Here is a 14,758-nt window from a genome sequence, read left to right on the forward strand (position 1 = left end):
TGGGCCATAAACGGGTCTATGACATCCACTAGTGAAAGGACATAAAGCAGGAAAGCAGGAACACAAGAGGTGGCAAAACTACCTATGGCAGCTGTGAAGTGTTTGGAGTTTTGGGCTGATATTTGATGAATGGAGATATAAAGATACAGAGACACATCTGCTCCGTACAGTTACAGACAGAGGGAGGAGACAGGAAACATCACAAGTCATTACAAGCAACAAGTTATGAGCAAAGCTGATTATTATTACTCTCAGGGTGTGAATTTTTATGATTAGTTTATTTTATAACATTTTTTTTCCAAACAACTAAAAGAACTGAAACTTTATGAATAATATTTATAAGATACAACAGAGTGAACATGATGATGTACAGAATCCTGATACTGATGGGGCTGAACGTTATTCCAGGTGAGATTAATAGATACAAATGTTTGTTGTTTCACCATTTGTTGTTTATTCTTTTCTTTAACAGTCCCCTCTCCTTCTTCTTCTTCTTCCTGACTTCCCGCTACTTCTTTTCCTTTTCTTCCTCTCTATTGCCTTCACACTCACATTCTACCGTTCATTGTCTGTCTCCTTCACTGCCTTCTTCTTCTTCATCTTCTTGTTTGCTTTGTTCTATTCTTTCTACTTCTATTTCTGCTTCGTATTTCTACTCCCTTTTTTCTTCTTCTTCTTCCCCCACTTCTCCAGTTTTCTCCTCTTTCTCCTTCTTTTCCTGCCCCTTTCCTTCTCCATTTTCTCTTCTCCTTCTTCTGCCACCTATTGTTTTTCTCAGTCTCTTTCTATCACCCTCCCATTCTACTGTTTATTCTCAATCTCCTCCTTCTATTTCTCATTCTCTCTATCACCATGTTCTTAACTTTCTTCCTCTCCTTCTTCCTCTCCTTCTTCCTCTTCCTTCTTCCTCTCATTCTTCCTCTCATTCTTCTCCTTCTTCCTCTCCTAGCTCTTCTTCTTCACCAGCTCTTTTTCCTAGTTCTTTTTCCTATACCCTTTTTTCCATCTTCTTTTTCTCATCCCCCTCTTTTTTCACCACCTTTTTTTGCTTTTCACCACTCCTTCTTCCTTTCCCAAGTTTTTCTCCTACATTCTTTCTCCTTCTTCCTCTCATAACTCTTCTTCTTCATCAGCTCTTTCTCCTACTTCTTCTTCTACCCTTTTTTCCGTCTTCTTTTTCTCATCCCCGACTTTTTCACCACCATTTTTTTTCTTTTCTCGACTCCTTCCTTTACCAAGTTTTTCTCCTACATTCTTTCTCCTTCTTTATCTTCTTTCCCTAACAACACTCCATAAAATTTACCGTATCCCTTTAACACTACATCCACTGGAAGCTGATACATGTGTAATGACTTTTGTTGCTATTTCTTAAACTACTAAATAGATTAAAACTTTAAGAACGTTTCTATTTTCCTCTCCAGGTTCCTCTCAAGTCTTACAGATATCCCAGGACCCAAAACTTGTTATAAAGAAGAAAGGGGAATCTGTAGATCTTCATTGTCAGTATGGTGACAGCACCTACATCGCTATGTTCTGGTACCAACAGAAACCACAGGAAGGTCTGAAGCTGATGGTCTACTCAACCGGTGCAAAGGATGGTGACATGGAAGAGGAGTTCAAGTCCTGGACTCTGAGTAGAGAACAAATTACAGAAGCGACACTGACCTTGTCTCAACCTCAAGTTTCGGACTCCGCTGTGTATTTCTGTGCAGCCAGCAAAGCACAGCTACATAGGACAAGGCAGCCGCAAGCATAAAACTTATAATTAACATTGCTCTCTTCTACCTATAGATGGCGCCATTTATTTATATCACATTATTATAAATTCTGCCAATATCTCAGATAACATGTGGCACAGATACCTGACCACCGGATCTCATATGATCCGTACATACAGTATATACAATCACATGCCACCAAGCCCCAGCTGTGGTCTATACAGAGAGATCAGAAAGTGGGAGGAGACAGGAAACATTGTATATTACTTATAAATCATATATGATAAATGATAACGTCACATTCTGGGTTTGCGATTCTTACCTTCTATTTTATGTTTTAGAACAATAATAATATGATGTACAGAATCCTGATACTTTTGGGTCTTCTTGTTATTCCAGGTGAGGAAATGTATAGATATTAATGTTTGTTATAATTATTTTTCACTATTTTTATACTTTTACTTTTTTACTATTATTATTGTACTTCTTATTCCTCTTTTTTACTCTTCTGCATTTTCTTTTTCATTTCTACTCAACTCGCAGTTTCACAAAACCTGTTTCCAGCTGCCTGATGGACTTTTCTTTATAAACTTTTGATTAACCCCATGTTTCCGGTGTTTCCGGTTACTAGAAAAATATATCATGATCATATTATTGCATCTTTTGTATATGTTAAATACACAAATTAAAAAAAAAACCTTCCATCATCCTCAGCTTTGTCTCAAGTCTTACAAATATCCCAAGACCCAAAACTTGTAATAAAGAAGAAGGGGGAATCTGTAGAACTTTATTGTCAGTATGGTGACAGCAGCTACTGGGCCATGTACTGGTACCAACAGAAGCCACAAGACGGTCTGAAGCTGATGGTTTACTCACCCAGTGAGGGTCAAGGTGATATGGAAGATGAGTTCAAGTCCTGGAGTCTCAGCAGAAGCAAAACCACTGAAGCGACACTGACCTTGTCTCAGCCGAAGGAGTCAGACTCTGCTGTGTATTTCTGTGCAGCCAGCAAAGCACAGCTACATAGGAGAATGTATCCGCAAGCTTAAAACATACAAGAAAGTGATGTAAATTATACCCATAGATGGCGCCATTTATTTATATCATCACGTTGCATATTCTGTCAGGTCACAGATGATATATTCTGGATACTGTAACAACTTAGTGTCCCATGATGTTACCTTAATGCTTTAACATTAGCCATGGTAGTTTATTTTAAGAGCTGCTGAATCACAGCAACACTCCCATAACTAAGGACTTCCAGGTGAGGAATTACATAAAACATACAAATATTAATCAATTTCCCAAACCCCATCACTTCGTGTCCCCTAAGGTTTCCATTCAAGCTCTTGGTCATCATTCCTTTCCGTAACTACAAAGGGCTTCAGCGCTCCACCATCTGCTCCTACTGCTGGTCCAGTGAAATGATCACATGACCCAGTAGATCTGTCCTTCAGGGGTCCTGTAGTTATCATTAACTCCCTTCTTCCCTATCATAATGTTTGTAGAGTTATCTTGCAGCTCTTTAGGCTTGGATAGGGCTCCATATCTCCACTCACTATCCCTTGGAACAAATCATGAAAGGTAAGAACCTCCATAGGAAAGATCTTGAGAAGACCCTTTTCCTTTGAAGACTTGTCCAGAAACCAATTCATTGATTATCCCCTTCTTCTCTTCATCTGGTAGAAGGTCCTCAGTGACCTCCACCTCTTTTTCCTTGAAATGGTCAGCACCGGGTCTGTCCCTTTTCTTTCCTCTTTCTCTAAAGTTGGAATCCCACAAAAGGGGATTATATAAGTAATGAGAGGTAGGGTGGAGGCAGGACTACGACTACAGGCAGGAGAAGACACTGGATGTAGCCCCCGTGGAGATGATGGTGGTGGAGAGCAGAGCCAGGGATCACAGCGGAGATAGGGATAGGAGGGACTTGTTTTCTTTTCTCTCTCCGTCTTATTATTAGCCAAAGGAGCTGGTATAATTGCAGGCTATGCCCTGGTCACATAGGTCTTAACATTCTCGGGGCGGCTCTTGTAGTCATAAGCTGCCTGTGAGGAGACCCAACCAGGTTGAACAGTCTATAACTAGGGGTCGTCTGTAAGTCGAGTGTCCTTAAATAGGGGACCACCTGTATTTTTGTGTACATATACTACACTTATATTGAGCACTCGCTAATATTGTCCTTTTAATGTTTATTACACTCTCAGTGTTTGACCTGACAAAGACCCTGGTCGAGCGTTAAAACGTGTTGTCAATTTAAAAAAAATAAAAAATATTTTTATCAAAACTAAAACTGACTATAACTTTGAGTCTCGTGGTTTCAGCACATGAACCTGGAAGTGCACCCACATCCCTGTTTTTCACTATACAATTAACCATGATCTTGTGGGGGAATCACCGATAATTTGGGTGGGTTTTATAACACGCTGAATATATGTGACAGAGATACCGAGGCGCAGCCGCTCCGTACAGTTACTGATAGATCGCAAAGAGGGAGGAGACAGGAAACAGCAAATGTTACTGGAAGCAACAAGTTATTATTAAAAGTAAATCCCTCTCTGCATTTGGGGCTCTAGAATTTTGGTTACATTTGTGTTAATTGTTTACAAACAACTTGATATTCTAAGTAATTTCTATCAAAATATAAAATGATGAACTTGAGAACTGACAGCATCCTGATCCTTGTGGGTCTGAGTGTTATCCCAGGTGAGAAAATTCTAAGAAATATCTTTATCTCCTTCTATCTCTTTCATCATTGCCTCAATCTTTTCCCTTTCAGTCTTCTCCATCTCTTCCTTCTTTTCTCCTCCATCTCATCATTTTTCTTTTCCTTCTTCCTACCATCCTCCTTATTCCCTTGTCCTTTTTCTACTTTTTCTTATTCCCTCTTCTTATTCTTTATGAGTTCTTCCCCCCTTTTCTCCTTCTATCTCTTTTTTATCTTTCATCCTTTTCTTCATCTTTTCCCTCTCTCGCTTCTTCATATCTTGCTTCTTTACCTTCTTCTACATCTTATCATTTTCATTTCCTTCTTCCTATCATCCCCGTTATTCCCTTATCCTTCTTCTACTTCTTTTTTCCCCTCTTCTTCTTGTTCTTTATGAGTTTTTTCTCCTTCTATCTCTTTTTTTTCTTTTATCCTTTTCTCCATCTTTTCCCTCTCATTCTTCTTCATATCTTGCTTCATTTCCTACTTCCACATCTTGTCATTTTCATTTCCGTCTTCCTATCACCCTCTTTATTCCCTTATCCTTCTTCTACTTCTTTTTTCCCCTCTTCTTCTTGATCTTTATGAGTTTTTTCTCCTTCTATCTCTTTTTATCTTTCATCCTTTTCTCCCTCTTTTCCCTATCACACTTCTTCATATCTTGCTTCATTTCCTTCTTCTACATCTTATCATTTTCATTTCCTCTTCTTCTTACTTCTTCTTCTTTAAGATTTTTTTCCTCTTTCTATCTCTTTTTATCTTTTATCACCATTCTCCTACCTTCCCTTCTTCATTTTTTTCTTCTGTACATGACTCTTAACTTGAGGTTATGTGGAGTCATGGTTATGTGGAGTCATCTTTCACTACAACACCCTTTCCATTGCCTTTAAGCGTTTATAATGTTATTTTCTTTATAGAGATTTGATTGAACTGCAGCTAGAAAACTATAGGATGTCTGTATTCTTGCTACATTCTGTATGTGTTAAAGAACTTCTATCATCCTTAGGTTTGTCTCAAATCTTAAAAATATCTCAAAACTCAACACTTTTAATAAGGAAGAAAGGGGAATCTGTAGATCTACATTGTCAGTATGATGACAGCACCTACTTTGCTATGTTTTGGTACCAACACAAACCGCAAGAAGGTCTGAAGCTGATGGTCTACTCATCCTCCGAACGGCAAGGTGACATGGAAGATGGGTTCAAGTCCTGGACTCTTAGTAGAGAAGAAACTACAAAAGCGACACTGACCTTATCTCAGCCGAAGGATTCGGACTCTGCTGTGTATTTCTGTGCAGCCAGCAAAGCACAGCTACATAGGAGAATGTATCCGCAAGCAGAAAACATAGAGAGAGCCATGTCACTTATACCTATAGATGGCGCTATTCAGTATTGATTTTCCTTTCCATATTCTGGTAATATTTTAGATAGTTTATGATGCACACAATTCTATATAATGGACATCTGATTATATGATATGCTATAGATATAGTGGTCCATGATTGAAAATAAGGCTTTCTATACATAATTGACATTTTTAGAAAAAAAAAAAACCAACAAAAAATCTACAGAAAATGTTTTTTGGTCGGTATCTACATTTTGTTAAAAACTGATCATGTGATGGAGGTGTGACATACGGGTTCCGTAGCTGCTGCCATCTTTGGTGTCTGTGCTGGTGGATGGAGACCGGGAGCTGGGACTCCTCCCTGCATTAACTTCTATGTAATCATCTAACACCACACTGAGATTTTGTCTTATTCAGAAAAATTAACTAAACTTCAATTATGAAAACATATTGGGAAAAAAAGAAAGGAGGTCTAACCCTTCTCCGGCTCCTGGTACCCAGGTTGCTCTGGTGGTTCTGGTCTTTGGCACCTCCTTCAGGGCTTGAAGTAGTTTTGGTCATGGGACCTGCTGCAGCCGATCAGTAGTCACCACCAACAACACGACATCACTTGTAACGTCTCATGGCCTGCGGAAGCCACTGATTGGCCAAAGCAGATCCCATGACCGCAAACACTTCCTGCCAGGCAGAAGTTCCCAAAACCAGGATCAGAAGCTGGTATAGGGAGAGTATCATGAAAAAACCCTTAAAGGAGAAGTTTCTTAAAGAAAAGCAGATTGGTGTGAAGAAGGGAGCTTAAGAAGAGGAAGGACAAGGAAAAGATTTAAGATGATCAAGTTCCTTAAAGAAGACCTGTCACCCATTAATTGGGCACCAGTGCTTAAACAAACGCTGCAGTGTTAGAAGGATAGCATTACCGGAAACCTCTGGTAACGCTATCTAACATTGCGGCGGAGTACAAAGCAAAGCGGTCCAACGTATTCATGAGAGGCCAAAGTGCTGCTTCTTCCCCGGACCGCCCAGCTCGCTTCATAGGCCGGCGGTGACTGCCACGGGTCATGGGGAAGTCCCAACCCCACCCCAACCCCGCCCCCTCATGAATACATCAGACTGCTTGGCGAGTGGTCAGGTGTCTACATTGTACTCCGCCGCAGTGTTAGATAGCGATACCAGAGGTTTCCGGTAACACTATCCTCCTAACACTGCAACGTTTGTTTAAGCACTAGGAGCTGCTTACTTTACGATTTATGGGTGACAGGTCCTCTTTAAGGGGAGATTTTTTGAAAATAAATCTAACATCAAATTCCATCATGATAAACCAGAGACACTCACTCATTTATCCAGGCGGTAATAATAATGTGACGGTGGTAATATTCTAATATGTGTTATCCATGGCCTTCTTCCTTCTAAAATCAACTTTTACAATTATGCTAATGAGCCAGAAAGGCTATGGACGAGTTACAGAAGACCTCTGGCCTTACCCTCCCCCCTGCACTTTCTGTTATCTCAGCAGCAGTAAGCATTATGGGTGGAAGTGCCCCTCCAGAGTGTAAGAGCCTCCTAAGCTACAGCACAGAAGGGCTCTGATAACATTGGAAGGAACATATATAAAAATAAATCTACAAAAATGTGAATGATACAAAGGGCAACAACAAAAAAAGGGCCACACCATTAAATTAAATATTTAACCCCAAATTCAAATAATGAAAAAGTAACAATGTTTTCCACGTAGGTATTAATAAACCCTACAACTGGTGTAGTAAAGAAAAAGAAGAGACCTCACACAATGCTGTGCACAAAACCCCCATGGAAAGAGGCCTCCTTCTTCCTAAAATCAACTTTTACATTTTTGTTAATGAGCCAGTAAGGCTCAAAGACTGTTACACTGTTTCTCCCTCAGCACTTCTTCTTCCCTCTGCCTGATGTAATCTCACACAGTGGGAAGGGGGAGGTGCTGCTGCGCTGTGATGCTACAGCACGGAGGGGCTCTAGTAACACCCCAAGGAGCCTTTCACACTCATTAGCATAATTATAAAAGTTGATTTTTAGAAGGAAGGAGGTCATGAATAACAAATATAAGAAGATACCACAGTGACAGTGCCTGGATCTATGAGTAATGTCCCTGATTTATCAGGATGGATTCTGATGGGAGATTTCCTACTATTAATACTGCTCTGCCATGTAAGAAGACACCAGTATTACACATGGGGGGACATTGATCATAGTGGGTCTCAGGTTCGCCTATTTTTGCACCTGGTTTGCTCTTCTTTTTGGCTCCTGATCTATGATGGATCTAGTTCTGCCTTAGTAGATGCGTTTTGGAACTGTCGCATGTCCGATTCATTTGCGCCTAAATTTGCGCCAAATTTGGCGCAAATGTTAGATCTCATTTGTGAGCAATAATGAAAGGAGACTGAGAAAATGTGACAGAACGTTCAGGGCGTCATCTCTGCACCAAAAACTATCATTGTGATGTAACTGCAGGGACTAAATGTGACAGAGATGTGAAAAAAAAAAATTCTTGCTGAAATGAGTCTTTGCCTTTTTTATTATAATGTACAGGAAATGGAGTCTGATAATATTCTCAGATCTGTACAATAAGACAATAATCACTCCCAGAGATGATCCCATAGACAACGATGAAGTCGTTACTGGAGACATTTTACATTTTAAAACTGCTCCGAAGTATTTTCCATGTTGCATAGAGGTTATTCTTCATTTGGGAACCTAAAATGTATGTTTTTAGTAATGAAAAGGGAAGTTTTTTGGAAGTGCACCTGCTCAGAGCAGGTGCATTTTCTGCGCCTATTTTGTGCCTTTTTAGGTGCACTTTTGTGATAGATCCCGTGCAAACATCTGGATAGGACGCACTCACTATGTCAGATAAGGCGCAGGGACTCAAAACCACTAAGTGCCGAACTTTGCCGTGCGCCAGGAAATGGCGCATAAATGCGCCTAGTTAACGAGATGTGCCAGATTTTAGCGCTAAAAGACGCTCAAAACAGTCTAACAGACTATGATTAATGTCCCCCATGGTTCATGATAATCGGGGGTCTGTTGCACACCCTGCATTGGGTGACCCCACGTTCATTCTTATTATTCTAATAAAAATTTCAAACCCACAACTTTCGCTGTGGAACAGGAAACAAAAGTTTGCCAGGTAACAGGTAATGTTATTGGGCACTTAGTTTGGTGTCTTTATCGGACGACAGACTGGAAGCTATTAATTTCCATAAAGGTTTAATCACTTTAATTAGACTGATAGATATGAGATATATAGATATATGATAGATAGATATAAGATAGATAGATATGAGATAGATAGATAGATATGAGATAGATAGATAGATATGAGATAGATAGATAGATATGAGATAAATGGATAGATAGATATGAGATAGGTAGATAGATAGATAGATAGATAGATAGATAGATAGATAGATAGATAGATATGGGATAGATAGATAGATAGATAGATAGATAGATAGATAGATAGAAAGAAAGATAGATATGAGATAGATAGATAGATAGATAGATAGATAGATAGATATGAGATAGATAGATAGATAGACAGATAGATATGGGATAGATGGATAGATAGATATGAGATAGGTAGATAGTTAGATAGATAGATAGATATGGGATAGATAGATAGATAGATAGATAGATAGATAGATATGGGATAGATAGATAGATAGATAGATAGATAGATAGATAGATAGATAGATAGACAGATAGATATGGGATAGATGGATAGATAGATATTAGATAGGTAGATAGATAGATAGATATGGGATAGATAGATAGATAGATAGATAGATATGGGATAGATAGATAGATAGATAGATAGATAGATAGATAGATAGATAGATATGAGATAGATAGATAGATAGATATGAGAAAGATAGATAGATAGATATGAGATAGATAGATAGATAGATATGAGATAGGTAGATAGATAGATAGATAGATAGATAGATATGGGATAGATAGATAGATAGATAGAAAGATAGATATGAGATAGATAGATAGATAGATAGATAGATAGATATGAGATAGGTAGATAGATAGATAGATAGATATGGGATAGATAGATAGATAGATAGATAGAAAGATAGATATGAGATAGATAGATAGATAGATAGATAGATAGATATGAGATAGATAGATAGATATGAGATAGATAGATAGATAGATATGAGATAGATAGATAGATAGATAGATAGATAGATAGATATGAGATAGATAGATATGGGATAGATGGATAGATAGATATGAGATAGGTAGATAGATAGATAGATAGATAGATAGATAGATAGATAGATAGATAGATATGGGATAGATAGATAGATAGATAGATAGATAGATAGATAGATAGACAATAGAAGGTAAGCAGCACACCAAAATGGAGATCTCGTTGAAAAACGGTGAGTTTATTCCATGTTATGAAAGGTACAAATACATGTACAGAAGCAACGTTTCGACTCCTCAGAGTCTTTGTCAAGCCTAGTGACATAGGTGCACAGCGATCTTATATAGCAAACAAATGTGATCACATGATCCAAAACGATCCCACCCCTTTGGATTAACATATTTCATCCCATCGTAAATATACAAAGAATTGTGAAATAAATTGAACATTTCATCATAAATGTGCATATAAAGTGGAGTACTAGTGCATTATAATATATTAGAGACATGATTACAAGCAGCAAACGTAGAGGCAGAAAGTGACAAGTGCTTACAATATTGTAAAGTGCTCAATTCTAATATATTAAAGTTAAAAACTAATTAAAAACTAAAAAAAATTTCGCAACGTGGCTATCCCCGTAGGATTATACACAATAATCTCTATAAAGCACATCAGGTGGATAGAACAACTCTATTATCCACTACAGTGAAGAGTACCAATACCAACAGGATTCCATTTGTATCTACATTTAATACACATAGTAATGAGATTGCTAAGATCATTCGGAAACACTGGAGTAAGTTATCCGGTAGCTCTGTTCCTGAATTTGATAATCCCCCTCTGTTTTCGTATCGCAGATCCCAATCTGTTAAAGATCGTCTTGTTAAATCTGATGTAGGCACACAACGCACCAGTCGACAGACTGCTATTTTTGGACAACTAAATAAGGGATCATATCCCTGTAGAAATTGTATCAATTGCAAGCAAATGAATAGGGGTTCCTCTTTCCTTCATAACAATGTTCGTTACCAAGTAAAACACTATTTGAATTGTGAGAGCCGCTTTGTGATATATATGCTCAACTGTCCATGTGGTCTTATTTATATCGGTGAAACTACCCTGGAATTTAAGGTTAGGTTTAACCAACACCGCTACACCATTCGCAGTGGTAGACGCGATTTGCCAGTACGAAAACATTTTATGGAAGTTGGTCATCAGGAGAGGGACCTAAGGTTCCAACTTATCGATCATGTGCCCCCACTACGCAGAGGTGGTAACAGGGAGCGCATTCTCAAGAGAAGAGAACTGTGGTGGATATATACTTTAAATACCCTAAGACCAAATGGCCTTAATGTAGATTTCAAATTACACAACATATGAAATGTCTCTATGATTCTTTGGTCATTGTGAATTCTCTCCATCCCCCACAGGGTTTAGGTTTTTAGTGATATAACTTTTGATTAACATATACTTTGATCATAACATTTATTTTTTCTGCTCCGCAGAATTACCAACCCATTCTGAAGCCGAATTTGGACTGCTCTCACCATCTTCTCCATCCGTCTTCAACAGCGACGCTTTTTTTGACCGGAATTTTTTCTGAACGCTTTTTTATTTCTTTCGCAGTGTCCTCCTCAGATCATGATATCACATTATGTATGATCACATTCTGTGCCATGGGAGTGGTTATCAATCGATACATCAGTTACCGATAAGGACCAGAGGCTATTCCTTGATAATCCTGTAGCGACCGGTTATGGCCGTAGGGATACAATTTCTTGATAATCTGTCCCCTGATATATAGGGGTTAATTTCCACTTATCCTCCTAGGTGTCCTTCCGACTGGATTTTTTCTCATACATTAATCTTCTTGGTTAGTTATTTACCCTCCTTGTTTAGCTTTATACTTACTTTTCTTTATTATGACCTATAAGACGCTTCATCCTGAGTGAAATACACCGTGGATTCCGGTGATGCGCTCTGTTGTTTCGATGACGTCACCGTTACTATGGACACTTGACTCCTCCCCGCACATGCTCAGTAAGTTCTTACTCCGCTTGCGTTCCACCTGCGGGTCACTCCCGCGATCGGTCAGCGTCTGCCGTCCACAAGTTTTTTCTCGTGTATGACCGCTGGATTAGGGTGGTGAGATTACAGTCCTGTTGTTTTTAACTTTAATATATTAGAATTGAGCACTTTACAATATTGTAAGCACTTGTCACTTTCTGCCTCTACGTTTGCTGCTTGTAATCATGTCTCTAATATATTATAATGCACTAGTACTCCACTTTATATGCACATTTATGATGAAATGTTCAATTTATTTCACAATTCTTTGTATATTTACGATGGGATGAAATATGTTAATCCAAAGGGGTGGGATCGTTTTGGATCATGTGATCACATTTGTTTGCTATATAAGATCGCTGTGCACCTATGTCACTAGGCTTGACAAAGACTCTGAGGAGTCGAAACGTTGCTTCTGTACATGTATTTGTACCTTTCATAACATGGAATAAACTCACCGTTTTTCAACGAGATCTCCATTTTGGTGTGCTGCTTACCTTCTATTGTCTATCCAAAGGATCTGGAGCCCGGTCTTACTAAGCTCTGCACCCACCCTTCTTGGTTATGCAACTAATGTGTGCTGCTTGAACTTTCTGCAAGTAGATAGATAGATAGATAGATAGATAGATAGATAGATATGAGATAGATAGATAGATAGATAGATAGATAGATATGGGATAGATAGATAGATAGATAGATAGATAGATATGAGAGAGATAGATAGATATGAGATAGATAGATATGAGATAGATAGATAGATAGATAGATAGATAGATATGAGATAGATAGATAGATAGATAGATAGATAGATAGATAGATAGATAGACAGATAGATATGGGATAGATGGATAGATAGATATGAGATAGGTAGATAGATAGATAGATAGATAGATAGATAGATAGATAGATATGGGATAGATAGATAGATAGATAGATAGATAGATAGATATGAGATAGATAGATAGATAGATATGAGATATGTAGATAATAGACAAATAGATGTTACTGTATTATCATTGTAATGGGTAGAGCCAGTTAAAAAATGGTTGGGGCCAATAGGGGATAGGGGCGCGGCAGAGGTAGGGGAGGGGCTAAATAACTCATAGGATAATATTTACTGAGCTGTTACAATTAGATTATTTGTTAAACATCAAATAGGAAATGAATGTAACAACTCAACATCTAAGATACAAAGTAGCAACAACTGGAGACAACCAATAATCTCACCCAAGGAGAAGAGAGGGTTAACACACACCGGAGCCTCAGTCCTGACTCATGAGCAGAAATCCAGAAGTTCTACCTATAGAATCCCATATACATCGTTAGGAGGAGCCACAGCAGCAGGGGATGAGATGATGAGGATCCTTCTTCTTCTTTCTTCATCTTTCTTCTTCTCATGTAAGTTCTTATTATTTACTAATGGGGAATAGCTCCTCCATGGTATAGGAGGTGACATTATTGTATCTCATAGCTCCTCCATGGTATAGGAGGTGACATTATTGTATCTCATAGCTCCTCCATGGTATAGGAGGTGACATTATTGTATCTCATAGCTCCTCCATGGTATAGGACGTGACATTATTGTATCTCATAGCTCCTCCATGGTATAGGAGGTGACATTATTGTATCTCATAGCTCCTCCATGGTATAGGAGGTGACATTATTGTATCTCATAGCTCCTCCATGGTATAGGAGGTGACATTATTGTATCTCATAGCTCCTCCATGGTATAGGAGGTGACATTATTGTATCTCATAGCTCCTCCATGGTATAGGAGGTGACATTATTGTATCTCATAGCTCCTCCATGGTATAGGAGGTGACATTATTGTATCTCATAGCTCCTCCATGGTATAGGAGGTGACATTATTGTATCTCATAGCTCCTCCATGGTATAGGAGGTGACATTATTGTATCTCATAGCTCCTCCATGGTATAGGAGGTGACATTATTGTATCTCATAGCTCCTCCATGGTATAGGACAGTGGTGGCGAACCTATGGCACTGGTGCCAGAGATGGCACTCGAAGGCATCTCTGTGGGCACACGGCTGTCTCCCAGGCATGGAGTTTGCCAGACATGGCACCTTCCTGCAGTCTCAGGCAGTCCAAGTAGTGCCCTGCTATTTTAAAGTGACCCATCTTGTGCTGCTTGGTCCTATCCGAAGAGTGAAAAGGTGTCGGATTGGAGCTCAAAGATTCTGGTGGCAATAAGTTTGTTGCTGACTAAATTACCGTGTTGGCACTTTGGGAAAAGCTAATGGTTTTTGGGTCTCATTTTGGGCACTCGATCTCTAAAAGGTTTGCCATCACTGGTATAGGAGGTGACATTATTGTATCTCATAGCTCCTCCATGGTATAGGAGGTGACATTATTAACCCCTTGTTTTCATTAGGTTGCAGGGCGATACTTGTGGAGCAAAAAGAGAAGTTCCTGAAAGTAAAAATTGGGGAAAAACAGGAACTGAGCTGCCACCAGGACCAGGGTGACTACCTAAATATGTTCTGGTATCAGCAGAAACCGCAGCGAGGTCTGCAGCTCATGGTGCACTCACTGAATGCCAAGTCTGAGGACATGGAGAAGGACTTCAATGAGGGCTGGACTCTACAGAGACCCAATGTCCATAACTCCACACTGACCCTGAGAGCCGCAGCCAGAGAGGACAGTGCTGTGTATTACTGTGCCGCCAGTATACACACAGCCTGGCACAGCTCAGGGCACAGTGCTAAGAACCTG

The 14,758-nt window shown here is 39.1% G+C and overlaps 1 gene segment (V, D, J or C); it reads left to right on the forward strand.

The window, feature by feature from the left end:
- Window positions 1-277: 277 nt before the first annotated feature.
- Window positions 278-3,892, forward strand: LOC140106210 (T cell receptor beta variable 19-like). The segment is given in 3 exon segments: window positions 278-408; window positions 1,422-2,117; window positions 2,433-3,892. Coding segments are annotated over 2 exon segments (384 nt in total).
- Window positions 3,893-14,758: the final 10,866 nt, after the last annotated feature.

The sequence above is a fragment of the Engystomops pustulosus genome, chromosome 11 (assembly GCF_040894005.1).
Source record: "Engystomops pustulosus chromosome 11, aEngPut4.maternal, whole genome shotgun sequence".
NCBI classification, from domain to species: Eukaryota; Metazoa; Chordata; class Amphibia; order Anura; family Leptodactylidae; genus Engystomops; species Engystomops pustulosus.